This window comes from Protobothrops mucrosquamatus, unplaced genomic scaffold (assembly GCF_001527695.2).
Source record: "Protobothrops mucrosquamatus isolate PMUCROS unplaced genomic scaffold, P.Mucros_1.0 scaffold490, whole genome shotgun sequence".
Lineage (NCBI taxonomy): Eukaryota > Metazoa > Chordata > Lepidosauria > Squamata > Viperidae > Protobothrops > Protobothrops mucrosquamatus.
Genome location: NW_015386808.1, coordinates 416,747 through 436,145, shown reverse-complemented (window position 1 = coordinate 436,145; position 19,399 = coordinate 416,747). Strand labels below are relative to the sequence as shown.

Genomic DNA, 19,399 nt, shown 5'->3' with positions numbered 1-19,399 from the left:
TGATCGACCGACATGGCGTACCCTGGTTTACCAGGGGTGCCAGACATATGAACACAGGAGGACAATCTTGGCACAAGAGAAGCGAGCACTCCGTAAAGCCAGAGCTGCAAATGCTGAAGCAACAGTGTCCACATTTCTCTGTTCAGTATGTGGCAGAACATTCCGTGCTAACATCGGTCTCATCAGCCATCTACGGACATACCGTTGATGGCCCACAATCCACAAGATGTCAAGGTCTTCATCGAAAATCGATGGACGAACAACAAACAGTATTTTAATTAAATGTTAATGAACTAGTCTGCTTGTAATGCTAAGCCAAATAAAGTGGGTTCAAGTTTATCATGTTGAAAAACACTGTGCATTAATTAAAGTCAACAAGTCTGTTTTTGGACACAAATATAACTTTAAAAGGTATAAACCTTTAACACATTACTCCCCACTAAGTATAAAGTTACCAGTACTTGTAATGGAAGCATCAGCTCTCTCAATTTTGCACAAAAGTCATGTTTATCTAAGAAAGGATTGTTTCTGAAAGTTAATTACATCCTTTTTATGTATAATACTTGTAATGGTTAGCTTTATTTAGGACAGACATGTCAAACTTGCGACGTCATGTGACATCGTGCGACGTATCGGAGCTTTTTCCCCATTGCCAGCAATGGGGTGGGCGCAGTTTCATCATGACACGTCCGGCCCACGGGCCGGCAGTTTTACACCCCTGATTTAGGGGTTCAAAATATAAATTAGAAGCCGTTTTTGAATAGTATGAATTTTTCTGTTACAATGGGCAGGGGAAAGATTGTAGCATAGGTCCACCTTGGTTCTCTTTACATCAAAAATGAGAGTTTGGGGGGCGAGTGTCTTTTACTGCAGAAAGTACTCCATATGGTGCAGAACTTAAAGCCTCACAGCATGAAAAAGACCTGGGACTGGAGAGACAGAAAGACACAATACAGGCACTGCCCCTCTTATTGTGCTATAAGAGATAAGGTTCTAGTTCACTGCATCACTGTAGTCTGAACCATAAGGTAACCAGCAAATAATATTTTGCAATTGGTCCATGCAATATGTGACAGGGAGCCTGGGAGAAGATATTCGCTACTTGAAGGCCCATCTCATCTCATTGGGATTGGCCAGCCCCACCCGTGCCGGCAGAGGCATGCTGTGAACCCCATCAGCTCCCCCTCCCCCATACTGAGGTCAGCTCTAACCCTCTTTACCTTCTGATAGAGCTTAAAGACCTGGTTCTGCTAGTTGACCTGGGACTCCAATGAAGGGTTTCACATTGGGGGTAGTTCATAGATTAACAGATCCCACCCCCTCTTTCTCATTATATTCCCTCCCTCCCCATCTTTTTAGGTAGATTGATTTTTTTATAGTATTATATTTATAGTATGTTTTATACAGTTTTATCTTCTAATATTGTAAGCCTCCCAGAGTTACCATGTGATAAGATGGGCGGCTAATAAATTTTACAAATAAAAAAATATTGTGTTTAGAATGTTGGTCCATTTTCTCACAGTCTAACTTCTATTTATGTTTACTTGTTTTTACTTGTTAATATTTGTTTTAACTGTTTTGTTGTATGCTGCCCAGAGTCAATTTGTGAGATGAGCAGCTATATAAATTTGCTAAATAATAATTTATCTTATTAAGAAACAGTACTTCGCTATCATTTACAATGGGAAGGCAGCTAAACCAAAACAAACCAGAGTTTATTCTTTCTACTCCTCCAAGCAAAGGAGCAATTATTGCAAGAACTTAGGAGAACTCGGAATAACATAACTAATAAAGGAGAATATTTGCAGTTCAGGATTGAAATGAGGGGTCCTTGGTGCCCTCTGAGCTTGGTTGCTTGCTTGCTTGCAGACATTTCATTATCCAAACTAGGTAACATCATAAGTGCTCTCGCACTCTAAATACATACTCTCACTTCTGTACACCCATCCACAGTACCCGGAAAAGCGGTCTCGGAGCATGCGCTGAACGAACACTCAGCAAGCGAAAAGAAACTTGGACCGCCTTCCCTTCACGGCCAGGAAAGTCACCACGTGTAGCCTGCTCCAGTGTTTCTCAAGCTTGGCAATTTGTAAATCTGTGGACTTCAATTCCCAGAGTTGAAATCCACATATTTTCAAGCTGCCAAGCCTGAGAAATACAACGCTAAATCGAACCACCCATGAAGCAGAAATCCAGCTAACCAAGCCATTCTTCCTGATTCCCACCTCCCCGGCAGCTAACCCTCCCTCGAAATCCCGCCCCTATTAGGGAAGCACGCGAGACTTTCCTCTTCTTGGGGACAAAATGGTCTAATCTGGCTAACCTGCATTTTGGGTCTTCCTGCTGTTGTCGCCGCCGAAAGGCCCAGATAGCGGCAAATCGAGCTGGGAACCTCGCGCGCGTCCTCCCGGATCAGTGGGAGGAACCCAAGCGGGCGTTGCATACACGCTACTAATCCGCCCACTGTCCATCCTGACGTCTCCTTATTAGGCTTGATCCGGGCATTTTTCCTTGCCTGGGTGGCAAAGTAGTGCGGCAGCGTTTGTCCGCTATGCTGAATAGGGATTTTGCAGTCGGAGGAGGGCTGCTTATTGCTTTTATGAGGCACTAAATTATGATATCCGAGAAATTTACTATCCACACTTTTTTCTTGAAATGTTTGTGTTCAACAGTTACATGGATACATAAATCATAGACACGGTTCTCTTGCAGGTCAACTTTTTCTTTTTGGAACACCAGAAGGCTTGGCTAGTTGCTGGCTAATGTTTATTGTGCCAGCTATACCCGTGCGTTTTTTATTTGATTTTTAATTATATGTTGATTTTTGTTGAGCGAGAACACCACCGTTAGGCCCATTTATATGCATATATAAATAGAGTAAAAATAAATATCAACAGAAACTTGAATCCCGTTACAAGAGAATATATGTAGCTTGATTAGGAAGCTTGGTTATTTGCTTGCAGGCAAATAACCTGATTAGGTAATATCAGTGAACATCAGCACCTAATTGTGTAACAACATGTCTGCAAGCAAACAACCAAACTCAGCCCTAAATTTGGTTATTGATTATAAATTGTGGTTTTGAAGGTAATTTTCCAAAACGGGTTTCAAGGAATAGAAATAATTAGAAATAAACATCCAGTAAATAGTAAATTAAAAGATTTTTCCTATTAGGTAAGGGCCTTGAGAGTGGAGGAGAGTGGCTAATGAATGACCTGGGTATTCAGCATACTATGCTAATCCAAGCAAGTCAGTGCAACAAATAATGTATTGCTTTCTGGAAATTATGTGGAAGCTTCCAGGTACTTTTCTTAGCAACATAACAGAAATAGTTTCAGAAATGGGATTTTTAAATTTCCAATATCCAAAGTTTGCTTATCTTCTAATGTGGAGAACCTAAGGCTAGCAGATCCAGGCTGCAAAATTCCAGGCGTCCATGACCAGAATTTTCTGGATATTTACATACCGTGGGTATTTCAATTTAGCATTGTATTTCTGAGGCTTGGCAACTTGAAGATATGTGAACTGCAGCTCTCATAATTCCCCGGGAATTCTGATATCCGTGCAAGATCAGCCAAAAACTTCCATCTATTCAGAAGTCAATAAAATAAACGGAGTGAGTCTCATTGAAATCAGGAGGATTTACAAATATGAATTAAACAATACTGATATTCAAAGTACCTTACTTAAGTTTACTGTATTTGTCAAACCTGTTGCTTCTTGATCTTTTGCCTAAGATCTTGTGTCTGTGTCTGCTCTTAGCTTACACTCCCTTCCCATTATCTAAAAGAAAAACGAAGTCTTACTGGAAAGGTACCTTATGGCACTGTATTAGCAATAAATGACTCAAAATTGCCTTGTTAAGGAATAAATTTTCCCAGTTCATGAAAGCAGAGATGGCTTCTATATACTTAATATTAAGTTACAGTTTCCCAATAACGAGATTTGGAAAGCACACTTATCCATACTTTCCCAATGAATCCAGTTTTCTGGATTAGCATAATTTACTAAGCAAAAAAAAACATATAGATTAGTTTGCATTCATGCTAAGCTAAAATGAGTTTGTTAATTTGTAGTTTAGTGTATTATGTAAATGCAGCTTTAATCTAGAAATTAATTTTCAAAAGATAAAATAATTGTGGTAAACATCCTGCTGACCATAAGAAGTTCTCTATTGTAAGACTGGGGATTGTGGTTTTGTTGCCAAGGAAAAATCAACACAATTAAAATTAAAATAGTGAAGTAGATGCAGCTGCTTAAATATACAGTAATTATAAATAGAGGTGTTTAAAAAGAGGCAGTATCTGTCTCAAGCAAGAAGAAAGTATTTGGCTGTCTAGAGACTTGGGAGAGTAACATAAGCAGTGAGTAATTTTGAAGGTTTTTTTAAAAAGTTATAAATACTAAACCTGGTTTTGCCTTACTTGATATTACTTATAAAATAAGAACACTATATAATTAGCTTTATATTGTAGAGAATGTTGAATTTAAAAAAAATAGGACTAGATAATGTTTTATTAAAAAATGTTGCACTATTGGCCAGAAACATTTAACCTGTTCTGTAGCAATTATTTAATTAACAGACTTGGGTTATAAAAATCTAATAATATTTTATATCTATACAAAGAAATCTGCTGCTTTTTAGTAGTCCATTTAATACATTGTGCTAAATGGTGGTTTATTCAATAAATCATAATTAAATATAATTTGCTGAGAATACACATAGCCAAAATCAAACAAGCTATCTTGTGGATAATGATGATAATGATGGAACAAAGATTTCATAGTTTTTTACAGAAGTAGCTACAAAGTATATTCATAGAATATGTAATATTGTATTGCAGTTGCTGGGTTAAAAAAGTTAAATCTTGATAATTTATTCTTGTTCTAATGCAGTTAATACCTTTTATGTCATTCTGAAAATATTTGCTAGCTTTTTCCAAACTTAGTGAACCTGATAACATCAGTGGCAAAGCTGTTCCATTTACCTTGATTATCTTTCAATGGAAAGGTGGAAATACTTCTTAAATACTTCTTTAACAGTCTTTTATAGAAATATGGTAATGGGGATTGTATTAATGTTTACTAGCTAGTGCTTAAGTGTGTTAAGTTTGTTAGCAGAATCTATTAGGCTCTGTTCAATTGCAGAGTTAAATTGAAATAATGAAGGAAGGTCTTTTTTGTTTATAGAACCAGAATGTCTGGACGTGGTAAGAAACATCCAAAGCCTGTGCTGCCTGCCAGAAACAGCAAGACTAAAAAATCTGGCTTGCAGTTTTCTGTGGCCCGAGTTCACCGGTACCTAAAACAGGGCCATTATGCTGAAAGAATAGGTGCAGGAGCCTCAGTGTATCTGGCTGCAGTCTTGGAATATCTGATTGCAGAGGTCATGGAATTAGCTGGGAATGCTGCTGTTCAGAATAAGAAGCAACGGATTGCACCGCGCCATATCCAGTTAGCAATAAGGAATGATGAAGAGTTGAACAAGTTGTTTGGAAATGTGACCATTCCTGAAGGAGGAGTTCTCCCCAACATCCAAGCCCCTCTTCTTCCTAAGAAAACAGCACAGCTTAAAGAAACCAAAGGAGATGATCAGTCCCAGGAATTCTGAAATATTCTACATCTTATCTTGCAAGAACAATCTTTGCTAAAAGGGAAAGACTGGAAATTGGGGTGTTTTTTTAGCAGTTTCCACTGGTTATCCCCCAATTATATATGGGTCACACAGTCATCAAAAGATGAACAATGTCCACCTAGCTCTAACATAAATGACCTTTAGTCCTGAATGGAGTGGAAAACTAGTGGTATACCTCTCTATTTCAATACAAACTAAATATTAGTGATCATCATTTATAGTGTTATGGGAATCTTGCTGCAGAAGGAATAGATGATGTTTTATGCTAACCTCAGGTTAGCACTCTTCAGATATGTAATTCTTCAAACTTACAACTTAAGTGGTTTTTCCTGGGGTTTTTTTCCACCAGCCTGTAAGTAAAATGATTGGTATTGGCAAAACCATTTTGATATTCATCAAGGTTTTGCCCCCAGATCAGCACTTTAAATTTACTTACTTGCATTAAGGATTATGATTGTGAAATAGAATTGTAGTTACATTCTTCCTTGCATTTATATTAGTTTTAATGATGTGGGAACTAATTTGCTTTTACTTCATGTACCTTTAGATGAATTCCTCATCTTAGAAGTTTTTCATTGAATTGATAAAAATCCTTCCTGACTGTTGGCTTCATCTAATACAAGTCTTTATGTAATTCATAATTAAAAATGTACCTCACTTGCAAATGTGTCCAAAAAGGTTTATAACTCAAAAACAGTGAACATGCTTTTCATGTTGAAGCTCCCAAGTTGAATCTCTGGGACCCATGGGTAGAGTTATCAACAATGCTGGTCTAGATGGATCAATATGGATGCTGGTCTAGAATAATCTCAAATTGTGCTAATCCATAATGTGGTTTGCTTGGTTCTGATTAGGTTTGTTGTGTGAGTCCATCCTGTGTTGTTTTTTTTTAAACCATGGCTTGATACTAAGTGAACTTTGGCAATATAAGGCAGCTTCCTATTTCTAGATGCTTCATTGAGCTAGATAGAACAAGCTGCATCTATAAGTCTATGAGCAAGCATGCAGAAGTGAAGCGATGAATGTTGAATCTGGTATTAAAAGTAAATGGAAACATCTCATAATTGCTTTGCCTTCCTCAAATGACTTTAGTAATGTTGGGTTGATATGAATGTGTAAATGTATTCTGTGGATATTGAGTGCTTTCAGCAGATTAAGGAACTCCAAGTAACATTTGATGGCACAGTAGTCATAGTTCGAAATTAATTATAGTATAAATATATTAGACTCCTAATACAATTTTAACCATGTGAGTTCACTCCAATGATGTATAGTTGTTTCCACATATACGATATTTGTTTCAACTTTATACTTTATTTATTTGGTCAAGTGTGGTTAGAAACACAAGAAATTGTCTCCGATATAGAAGCAACAGAAATAATAGTACTAAGTGTACAGCCAATAAAAGGGATACATAATACTGCAACCACACCCTATTACATATACATTAGATAAAAAAACTTAATAGTCACTGTATTTTGTCAGCTGCGAAAATTAGGTGTTCAGTAGAGCGATGGCATGAGGGAAGAAACTGTCCCTGTGTCTAGATATTTTGGCGTACAAAGCCCTATAGTGGCATCCCAAGGAAAAGAGTTGAAACACCTGAATGTCTATATGTCCATACAACTTCAATATATATAGTGGGGAGAGATATAAAATTAATTCAGTTTGGCTTTATCACCTATAGCTTGAATTCCTATTTTGTTAAGTGGTTAGGATTGCATTAGAAAAATTTGCCTTTGAAATCTATGCATTGTATGTTCAGGGTATGGATTACCTATCTTGAAGTTGCTTGCAAGCAAATTCTGGAACTTCCAAAACTTTTTGTGACCTATCAGTAGAAACAAATATAATATTTGATCCTCATGCTAAATTTTATTTTTTATTTTTTATTTGGTATTTTTAGCAAAATGGGGCTTTTTTTATTAATCTAAAATTGTATTTTCCTAGCACTCTAAAACAGGATACTTTTTCCATCCATTGAAAATTAAATACATTTGTCACCTTGTTGTCAATATCCACCTGCAGCCACACAAGACTGGAAAAAAGTTTGGAGTTCTGTCTACAGGTAGTCCTCAACATAACAATAATTCATTTAATAACTTTTCAAACTTACAATAGCATTGAAAAAAAGACTTATGGCCGTTTTTCACACTTATGACCATTGCAGCATCCACTTGGTCACATGATCAACATACAGAAGCTTGGTAACTGACTCATATTTATGATGGTTGCAGTGTCCCGGGGTCATGTTATCAACTTTTACAACCTTCTGACAAGCAAAGTCAATGGGGAAACCAGATTCACTTAATAATTCTGTTACTAACTTAAGAACTGCAATGATTCACTTAACAATTGGGCAAGAAAGGTTATAAAATGGGGCAAAAGTCACTTAACAAATGTTTCACTTTGCAACATAAATTTTGGGGTCAATTGTGGTCGTACGTTGAGGACTACCTGTACTTAGTGGCCTAAGAATTAACTTCCTGGAATCTCCAGGATGAGGGAAGATGGGGAGGGGGGAGTGGAGGCAGACGGAATCTATTTTTGGTAATCAGTTACATCTCAAAAGATAGGTGAAAATATTTATATATGTTGTGTTAAATATGAACTTTGTTTCATATTTCATCTCAAAGTCTATCTTATTTCTCTGTACTATACAAAATGTACATTGAATCAAGTAATGGGTGGAAAATCATTAAAGAATGGACCAACTTAGAAGAGAAATTTCCTGGTAATGAGAACAATTGATAGTGGAACAATCATTTCATCTCCATTCGGGGGGATGTCTTCAGTGCACTTTGAATTGTGCTTGTCTATCAGAGCACTGGCCTTTAAATACCTTTTTGTGTGATGTAAATTGGTGTGGCTATTATTTGTCTGGATGTTTCTGGATCATGGTCTGGTTTTGGGCTGTTTGATTAGCTGGTTGTTGTTGCTGGGCCACAGTCTGGTGTTTGTTCATTTGGTTGCCTCTGAGTCATGATCTAGTTTCGTGTTTGGCTGGCTGGCTGTTGTTGAGGCGTAGTCTGGTTTCTTGTGGGGGGGTGTGAGTTTTGTTGCTGTGTAGGGTGCCTGTTTGTTTGGTGTGGCCCAGCAACAATATCCAGCCAATCAAACAGCCTGAAACCAGACCATGACCCAGAAAATCCAGACAAATAACACCCACACTAATTTACATCACACAAAAAGGTATTTAAAGGCCAGTGCTCTGACAGACGAGCATAATTCAAAGCGCACTGAAGATGTTCTCCCAAATGGAGATGAAACGTTTGCAGACAAATCGCCAAGCTCGGAGATCAAACCAACAGCCCGACTACCAACCTGAGCTACTAATATATAAACACATCTTAATCAGTGGAACAGCTTGCCTTTGAAAGTTGTGGGTGCTCCATCACTTAGTTTTCAATAAGAGACTGAACAGTCACTTATTCAGAATGGTATAGGATTTCCTGCTTGAGCAGAGAATTGGACTTGAAGACCTCCAAGGTCCATTTCAATCTCATTATTCTACTTTATGTTCTATGTTATAACGTGTATTCTCAGCTCTGCATTATTTCAAGCTAGGCAGGAAGACACTAATTTTATATATAATCTTGGCAGAGTATAATATCATATTTCACATTTGTCTTACAAGTAAAAAGCATTCATTTATAGCAGACATGCAACATCATGTGGTCAGCCTAAGCACTGTATTTTTGTAATTTTTCAGGCTTTTATCTTTCCCTGATTTATCTACCCATATGTCCCTAATGCTTGATTTTCTTTATGTCTTTTTAGAGTAGTCTGTTTCCTCGGGAATGGAGAAAGGGCTTGCACCTTGTATATATCTCCAGACTGCATTAAAAAGAGACTATATAATTATTTTATATTCAATAGCATTTTTGTGCAACTTAAATAAATGTTTTCAAAGAAGAATGCAAATTTCCTTTTAAGTGATCTCATTACTTTAATGTGATAGCTTTTGCCATTGAATTAGAACTTAAAATGGAAAAAGCATGATATATTGGATTGTAACACAGTGAATATTCACTTTTATCTTCTAAATTTCACATTATTCAGGTTAGCCAACTTTAAATTTGATTTTTAGTTCTGAGTAATTTGTTGAATAGGTCATATGCAAATCTTTATAGTAACTACCGGTAATTTAGAAATGAAGAGAAACTGAAAAGATTGTCTATGAGCACCCACACAAATTTTTCAAACAAAATATATAGCTGCAAATTTATTGTACGTGATTTCACATGATACAGAACAATCTCTCTTAATATTCATAGACATACATCTTTTTTCATAGTATAAACTGATGGAGCAAATCAGCCAAACATGGATATATCTTCTGTAGAAATCTGAAAGGAATTACATTTTAAAATATGTTCAGTCTTTAGAGCAGGGGTGTCAAACTGCCGGCCCGCAGGCTGGATGCGTCATCTGGAAGCCGCACCCACCCCATTGCTGGCAATGGCAAAACCGTCCTGATACGTTGTGCGACATCACGTGACGTCGCGAGTTTGACATGTCTGCTTTAGAGGAATATAAATACTTAAAATAATCCAAACACACTTCCATATCAAAAAGTACCACTATTTACACTAGAAATCTCTGATGAGATATCAGTTTGTTTACCAAGATTGTGACATGCATATGAAGGAGAGTTCAGCTTAGAAGTCATAAAGCAGAGCTGAAATCAAATCATATTATTTCTTAATTTTATTTGGAATTGACACCAGTGGTTCAGTCCCTTAATTTTATGACAGTTCTAGCAGACAAACTACTACAAAAAATAAGGATTAATATCCTTAAAGGACGGATTAAGAACCCCTAAATTATATCCACCTTGGGCCAGATTCAGCCTATGCTGCTTTTGGAAATGGTCCATATTTTCAATAATTAGTTTTAGGAGGAAAAAATAAATAACATCAATAAAGTAAATAGACTTTCTTCAAATGAAGCTCAACTCCTGATGACTTGATAACAATTCCATGCAGCATTCTTAGTTTCGATATGGCACAGAAGGTTTTAGAAACCCTGCTTTCTACAGACTAAAGCTACTTAGTAGTAAGCATGCATAGCAAAACATCAACTCACATAAATGATTATGGTATAGAGTTTTCTGTTGAGAGAAGAAAATTAAATAAATAAATAAATAAATAAAAGGTGTGAAGTGTAACAAAGCCAGCATATTGCTAAAGCAAAGAGAAGCATAGCATAGCAGTGCCAACAGCTCCTCCTGATGAATAAGACAGACATAAGCAACATGAATAATACATTATAGCAGTGGTTCTCAACCTTTTTAATGCCGCAACCCCCAACCGGTCGTAAGTCGAGGACTAAACCGGTTGTAAGTCGAGGACTAAACCGGTTGTAAGTCGAGGACTACCCAACCGGTCGTAAGTCGAGGACTTTCCCTGCCCGGGAGCACCGCACATGCGTGGTTCCGCCCCCTGCGCCGGCCGAGGCGTAGCTGGCAAGCGGCAGAGACGGAGCAGGCCGACCACCAGCTGGCCCAGCTCAAGGGAGGTAAGGCACCTGCCAGAAAAGGGGGAAAAAATGGCGGACAGCCTTGCTTGGCGACCCCCGTGAAATGGTCGATCGACTCCAAATGGGGTCGCGACCCATAGGTTGAGAACCGCTGCATTATAGGTAGGAATGGCCTTAATATGTATGATCATATAGATCATACAGATGATGCTATTAAAAATGATTCATGCAGGACGATTACAATGGCCAATGAAAATGCTACAAGGGCTAAATAAACACATTGTTCCAAGCTGCATCTTATGAGAACATTTCCAAGGAAACAAAGCATGTTACTATATGAATAAAGAAATATTATACTTATAAATAAATAAAAATCACCTTCTAGTGGCCTATTGTTCATCAGTATCAATAGTTCTGCCATTTCTAGGCTGAAAATGAATAATAAGATGGTGCTTGATAGTATTCCTTATGAGATACCAGTGGGAAAAAAATCTTTGTACTAAATTTGCAATAAAATTAGGCACTAGGTAATAAGAAAGATAGGTCTATGCTTCAATTAATCCCTCCTTCACCATCCTATTGTATACTCCCGTATCATTTATTCCACTGAAATAATGAGAATGCAATATTAGGATTGAACTAATACAAGGTAATACTTATTTTGGCTTCTTCCTCAGTGAATTTCAAAAGAGAGACTACTAAACATAATTATATTTTGCTATTATGTACAGAAATATTTTAATTGGTTTTCTTGCCTAGGCTATTTTATTCCTCATTAAGCTTTTAATTAGTACAATATTCTAGCTATTTAATTTTGGGGAACAGAAATTCATTTGTGTAGGGTTTATTATAGACTTGTTATAACCTATAAATATGGTCTCCAAGTCAAATATGTAACTCAAAGTCAAATTTCTTCTTAAAAGGAAACAGAAAAATTAATACCCTGAAAAGAAATAAGGATCGTCCTAAATCATCCAAACCATCCTGTAAAATAAAATAAATAAGAGAGATTTAATAAAATACTTCAAAACTCAGTATAAGTGAACAGTTCTCAAATGTTATACTGTGTGTGACAGAAGCATGAAGTTGTAAGTCACTTTAAAGGGATTCCAGATTTCAGGAAGAAGACAATTCTATAGGGAATCAGAGCCCAAAGAATATATGTCCCAGCAACAGACGTTAGCACCACAATCATCTGCAAGTCTACTTAAAACAATACCCAATACCCAAGTGTATATGTATATACTGTACATCTCTCTCTCTCTCTCTCTCTCTCTCTCTCTCTCTCTCTCTCTCTCTCTCTCCCTCCCTCCCTCCCTCCCTCCCTCCCTCCCTTTCCCTCCCTCTCCCTCTCCTTTCCCCCTTCCCTCCAAATGAGGACAGTGGTCACAATTATGTGTGCTCTAGAACAGTGCATATTACACTACATTGGTTGCCAGTTTGTTTCTGGGTCCTATTCAAGATGCTTGTTTTAAACTTTAAAACACTTCATGGCATGGACTGAGGCTATTTGTCTCACCAGTTACTTCAGCTTGTCCTATTAGAACTGTCAGAGAAAGCATGCTGCAGTTACCATCAGCTAGGGATTTACATTTTGTGAGTCCCGGGAGATGTGTCTTCTCTGCCATGGTGCTCACCTTAATGGAATATTCTTCCCTTCAAAATTAGATTAGCTCTCCTGATATTCCAGAAGGCCCTCAAGACCTGTTTATGTTAGGAATGGGAAATTTGCTTAGATGGTTCCATTGCTGAGGAGGTCATTTTTACCTTCTCTTGGCTTGGGGGTTTATATATTTGTTTTTATACTATTTATTTCTTAATGTAGATTTTTATTTTTTTATATCTCTTATTTTTATATTTGTGGTTTTTATCTGATTGTTGTGTGCCATCCAGAGTAATATTTTTCCCTCTGACATATTAAAAATTACAAATACTGCAGAGGAGCTGAAGGTCGTAACAAACATTTTGGAACTGCAAGTCTTCATCCTATAGCCCAACAAAGATGATTAGGGGACTGGAGGCTAAAACATATAAGAAACGGTTGCTGGAATTGGGTATGTCTAGTTTAACGAAGAGAAGGACGAGGGGGGACATGATAGCAGTGTTCCAATATCTCAGGGGCTGCCGCAAAGAAGAGGGAGTCAAGCTATTCTCCAAGGCGCCTGAAGGCAGGACAAGAAGCAACGGATGGAAACTGATCAAGGAGAGAAGCAACTTAGAACTAAGGAGAAACTTCCTGACAGTTAGAACAATTAACCAATGGAACAACCTGCCTCCAGAAGTGGTGAATGCTCCAACACTGGAAGTTTTTAAGAAGAGACTGGACAGCCATTTGTCTGAAATGGTATAGGGTTCCTGCCTGAGCAGGGGGTTGGACTCGATGACCTCCAAGGTCCCTTCCAACTTTATTATTATTATTATTATTATTATTATTATTATTATTATTATTATTATTATTATTATTCACACACAACAATAGGCTGCAAGTTATGACAGATGGTATAAGATTCAGAGGTCTCATATGCAATAGAAAACATGCTTCCTGGCATCTGTATCTTTAATTTGCTGACTGAGATAGTTGACAGTGTGATCTATCAATCCAAATTCCCATCAAAAAGTTGAGAATTGGCAATAATATTCATATACAACAGTAATATCTGCATTTTTAACATTACCTTTTTCATGAATTCTGCTGCAGCAATCTGCAATTCCTGCAGGAGAGAACACATGTGAATTTTATCGTCTGACTAAATGCCTTCAATTTTATATCCTGTTAGTAGTTGTTAGTAGATGGTTCCATTATACAAACATGCTTTGGTCTCTTAAACCAAAATGGCACAGACATACTCCTGAACATAACAGAAATCTCAAACAGCAGTCATATCTTATATTCTTTTATTTGTGCTAGGATTTTTGCCCTATCTCTCTCTATTATTTACTGAATTTTAACCCAGTCACAAGTTATAATTGATCATTTTTATTTACTGAACTGGTTGCCAGTTGATAATTATTCCAACTCACTTTAGACAAGTATTCCATCATATCATGAAAACACAGGGCATCATACTCCTGTGCCAACAAACAAAATCGAACATGGGCAATATCTGGATTTAAAGCCTCCAGCATGAAGATACTGTCAAGATGCAATGCCTAAGTTTAGAATTGGCCACTATTCATAATAGGCATATCTACATTTATTGTTGTGACTGAGTTTAAATAAACAACAAAGTGAAATATGAAAAAGAATGGGTGAAATAGAAAGGATGGAATGTAGAAAGAAAAAAATCAAAGAAGGGAAGGGAATTGTATTTTTCTTTAGTAATTGCTCACAACTTGATCACTTGACACAATGGCTAAAAAAAAGGAAATGTAAATTAAAAGACACAAAGTAATATGGAATATGTGAATGCATACTGGATTAAGGAATCTTTTCTTTCTTCTGTCCGAGAGCTTTGGAGCAAGGCTCATTAAAGGATGCAGAGGGAATGACTATAACAAAAAGATATTGTGAATGCTATTTTAGATATTAGAATATTAGAACAAGTAATATCTAAAATCTAGATACCAGCTAACTGGTTTGATGCATGAATATTTCTAATGTAACTATCCATAAACTGGAGCCTTTCAGAAGTCTGAAACAGACATATTGACTGGGGACAAGAGTTGCATGCAGATAAATCTGAGCCCACCTGAGGATGAAGCTGCATATTACAGTACTTTTGAGTCTGGATGTCTTGTTTGTGCTATGTTTCTATCTATCTCGCTTACATTTGGTCTCTGCCTTTAGCTGAACCACTTGAAAACTTATATAAGGCCAGTGTTTATTGCTTCTTTTATCACCAGCACAGTAATCACCATACTAGCCAAATTATTCTTTTTATTATTGACAGATATTAATGATATAGGTAGTGACTGATAATATTGAATGCATGTGGATACAGTTATGAATCATTAGAAAGGAGAATCTAAAGAATGTTTTGAACAAGGTGCAAGGGGCTTTATTCTGCATATTATATTACAGAAAGCTTTTGATAAACAGAAATTTATGCCATTGTTTGTAATCCAAAATCCATTTGGCTCATGAAACTAATGCTTTGATATTTTTTTTAGATCCTGAAATTAGAATATAAATTTCAGAAGACATCAGGCATCTGCAGCATATCAAGAGTTCATCAAAATAACGAAAAATGCCCTCTGCCATCACATGAAAAGCCCTTTCCTTTGCTTACCAGCAGGTAAAACCAAAACTTGGATTAAAAGGGAAAGAGTTTACATTGCAATGTCACAACACCCATTTTGTAATTTGCCCCCACTTTGAAAACATCCATGGAAGATCCCTTTTATTTTACTTTATTGACATGCTGCTTAAAGGAGTTATAAATACAGTGAAGAGATATATGTTATTGTACATTTCTTTGCATACTCTTTTGTATGTTAAAAATGTATAACAAATGAATATGTTAAAAGTACTAACCCCTGTTTTAAGTGGATATGTTGGGTCTTGAGCTCTAGAGTAGTGAAATAAAAACTGCATAAAAAGAGCTATTTTAGTATCTTATATTGTTTCAATTAAAATATGCATATCAATTCTATTTAAAAAATAAATACTCACTCTTTTATACAATTCCTGATTATTTTCCTAGGAAGGATAATGATGATCATATTAGATTAATAATAACTACTACCAACAAAATACTATGGTACCGTTTGCAAGGAGAAATCACCTTACCTCATCTATCTGCAAGCTGTCAAACATGGAGTTACAAAAATCCAAAAGTGCACTGGAAATCTGCAGGGAAAATGTATTTCAGAAATAATTCTGCTGTTGATGATATGACTTGACCTCAATCTTCCCTGAAATATTATCATCCATCCATGAGAACTAGAAATTTTGAGAATTATGGTTCAAACTGATCAAAGGGAGAGTACTTCAGAATGACTATAATATATTATTATATAAGCTTTTTAAAAAAAATACAAAGAACTTTTTAACTAATTTTAGTGACATGAGTGTTAAATTAATATACTGCTCACAAAAATAAAGGGAACATTTTACCATGGAACTGAAGGGGTTTGCGTTCCCTTTATTTTTGTGAGCAGTATATATATTAATAAGAAAGTCAAATCCAAAACATTTACATTATTTTTGATAATTCTCACAGTTGCTTATTAATAAATATTTTGCCATTTCCTACACTTTATGGCATCATTTATGAACATAACATTATAAAAAAGTATTGTGAAGCAACAGTTTAAAATGTGAAACACATTAATTATTCATCCTTTACCTGTTGCATGATCACTATAAAAATAGACTGGAATGTTAAAACACATAGTAGTGGAATGTATAGGTTTACAATAGATAACTTTTCAGATGTATGATCTATAAAGTAGCCAATAGTTGTCAGACAGTCAAAGAAGAGTTTAAAGTAAATAAATAACTTTTAATACTTTTAAATTTAAAATTACTTTTTGTACTCACAGACACTATGACTGTTAGATTATTCCTTATATTGTGTTATTTTCACACTACTTCTTTTATATAGAATTGTGGTTCCAACAATGTTAGCTGATTAGAAATACCCATATTCAAATGGTAGATAGATTGGAAATTGTAGTTAGTTAATATAAACTAATTTTATATGTATGGATAGGTTAAGAAAAAACAAGTGTTTTAAGTTTCAGCATTAGAGAAGGACAAATAATTTACATGGATTATTTGCTTGAAAGAGCTTTATAGAAAAAAAATTAATAGTATGTGGGTGAATATGTACACATTTTTTGAATGCATCAACATTGCTGAACACTCTATAATTCTAAATTAATTATACATTTTTACCTGAGGTTGTTCAAAGAGTTCTGACTGAAACATTGTGCCAGTTTCTAGAGCAAACGTACAAAAAAAGAAACTTCTAATCTAGATAAAAACTTGTGCAAAAGATTATATTTACAAGTGCTAACATTAGTTCATATGTAGTCCACATTTGTATACTTTGCTCCTATAACAATTCATTTATTTACATGCATTTGCATACAGCAAACACTACTGTACATGGCCTTTCCTCTCTAACTGCAGTAGAATACATATTTTTCATGGATATCCTATTATTTATATTTTTCTGGCAGAGACATGGAAAATATGTTAAATGTTATATACCTCATTTTTAGGAACATTTGATTCATCCTGATAGCGGGCAAAAGTCTGAGGAAATCCTGTTAAAATGAAATAATAAGTAAGAATTTGACTAATTTAATCTGAATTAACATAAAGAAAATGCATATACTCCTGAAGAAACTTGTATATTATAGATCAAACAAAATCCTTTGATCAGAGAATTATATCACTTCCTTTCCTAGAACTTTAAATTTGAATTTAGCATTTAAAAAGTTCATTCTGTGATTAACTCCCACCCTCACTTATAAAAGAACAAAAACCTTTAAATTGGGATGACAAAAAAAGCCAATATTATGTAATTGAGAAGGAAGAAGAGAAAGAGAATACATCCTCACATATGAATGCATACTGACTTTAAAGACTTGTGGTCTGGTTTTAATTAATTAACGTTCATGAATTGTTTCAACCAAAACTTCTATCTAAAAAATTCTCCATAGAAAAGGACATGGCTACCATGTTCTATTTAGGACCTTGGATAGCTCAGAGATATACAAAGTTATAGGAAGTCTGCAGCCAAAGTTTAGAAGCGATCTCTCTCTCTCTAAATACTAACTATGAGTCAAGGAAAAGCAGTGTTTCATTTATTTAGTACAAGAGTTGTATCTCTTATGATAAAGTTCTTAAAACAAGAATTCCATTTTAGGTCTTTGACTTATAAAGCTGTGATTAAAATCTTTAAAAAAAACCTTAGAGAAATAAAAAGCACACATTACACAGACAGGATATCTGCAAAGTGGTTTTAATTTGTACAGTAAATCACTCAAAGAGTTGGGCCAATACACAAACATCTTAAAATCAATATGGAGCAAGAATGATTCTTACCTGAAGTGAATTGTCCTGTGCAAAAGCAGATCACAAAGAGCAAAGGGAAAAGAGAAAATGACTGTTTCATTTTCATCCACCAAATCAAAAACCCAAACTTTTCTGTATTGCCAATTCAAGTTCACGAAGCAGCCAGGTTGCTACTAACTTTTCTATGCCTAGTCTAAACTCGAGAGACATCTTTATTTGCAACACTGAAAAAAGAACCAATCAGAACCTCACAGTATCCTAGTTTTCTCATTAAGCTTCATGCTGTGTCTTTATTTAAGAAGTAAGGTTTTCCCCCATCAACTCTCAGCAAGTCTACCAATTAGTTAGATCTCTATACGCAGAATGAAAGGCCCTTAAAAGGACAGAGAGGAGAGGGGAATTAGGACATAGCTAGGTGGGAAGGGGAAGTGCCTCTATAATTTTCTGGTGAAATAGTGTGGTTCAAATAAGCAGTCCCAGCAGGGGAATTGAATACAGACTTAATCATACTTGCAACAGACACTGAAATCAGTTTCTATATTAGTAATAATAAAGTTCCAATTATTTCAGTGGCTCTTTACTGAATATAAATAAGTTTGAATCTAACCCAGGATTGGTTGGATAATCTAATCACAGAGACACACACTCATACCTAGACATGATTTAATCCCAGTGCAAGGTCTTCAAAGGAATATATAAAAGGGGAGGACAATATAAATCAATTATATTGTTCTTTTAGCTATATCTTTAGAAACAATCTGAGTATTAAAACTAGTCTCAGACAATAAACAAACAATAAACATAGAATAATATTGTTAACAATAAATTTTAATAGACAATTCATTCTGAATTTCATATCAATAGAGAAATACAGTGTTTTTAAAACCTGACTGTTATTTTTATTGTTATTTTTAAAACCTGACTGTTATTAATTCCACTTTAAGGTTACTTGAGGGTTTCACTGTATAGTATATATTAAAAAAACAAAAAGGAAGCAAGTTATTATTTGTAATTCAACAGGTATACCCCACTGGTATGGAATTAGACATGTGGAGTTCTAGTAGTGAAATGGGCAACATATAAATTTAATAAATAAATTAAAAATTACATTAAACTTGATATCTCTATTCCTTTAATAGTTTCTTCTTTAGCCGAAAGAAGAAAACCCATGATCTGTTGGATCATCCTTTCAGAGATATTTCCTTACTTAAACAGAGAAACAGAATGACCATGAGTAGGCAAAAAAGCAGTGGAAGGTAGAATCATCTTCTGACTTCTGCCAGCTTCCCCACTGACTTTGTGGGAAGCTTTCAGGA

The 19,399-nt window shown here is 35.6% G+C and overlaps 2 protein-coding genes and 1 long non-coding RNA gene across 3 annotated transcripts in view; 1 reads left to right on the top strand and 2 right to left on the bottom strand.

The window, feature by feature from the left end:
* The window catches only part of PDCL3 (phosducin like 3), an 18,745-nt gene extending 16,294 nt beyond the window's left edge, over positions 1–2,451 (bottom strand). Inside the window, exon 1 of the mRNA XM_015816741.1 lies at positions 2,324–2,451. Coding sequence (XP_015672227.1) covers positions 2,324–2,443 — 120 coding nt within the window. The 5' untranslated portion in view covers positions 2,444–2,451. The remainder of the gene's footprint in view (positions 1–2,323) is intronic.
* Positions 2,452–5,197: 2,746 nt separating this feature from the next.
* LOC107288163 (histone H2A, sperm-like) lies at positions 5,198–5,611 on the top strand. The gene has a single exon (XM_015816751.1). It carries the CDS (start codon positions 5,198–5,200, stop codon positions 5,609–5,611), a length of 414 nt encoding a protein of 137 aa, XP_015672237.1.
* An 8,969-nt stretch (positions 5,612–14,580) lies between these two features.
* LOC107288164 lies at positions 14,581–15,749 on the bottom strand. The gene is made up of 3 exons (XR_001548892.1): positions 15,729–15,749; positions 15,591–15,644; positions 14,581–14,605 (listed from the first exon to the last, which is right to left on the bottom strand). It is a non-coding gene; the product is annotated as an uncharacterized LOC107288164 (long non-coding RNA).
* Between the last annotated feature and the right edge of the window lie 3,650 nt (positions 15,750–19,399).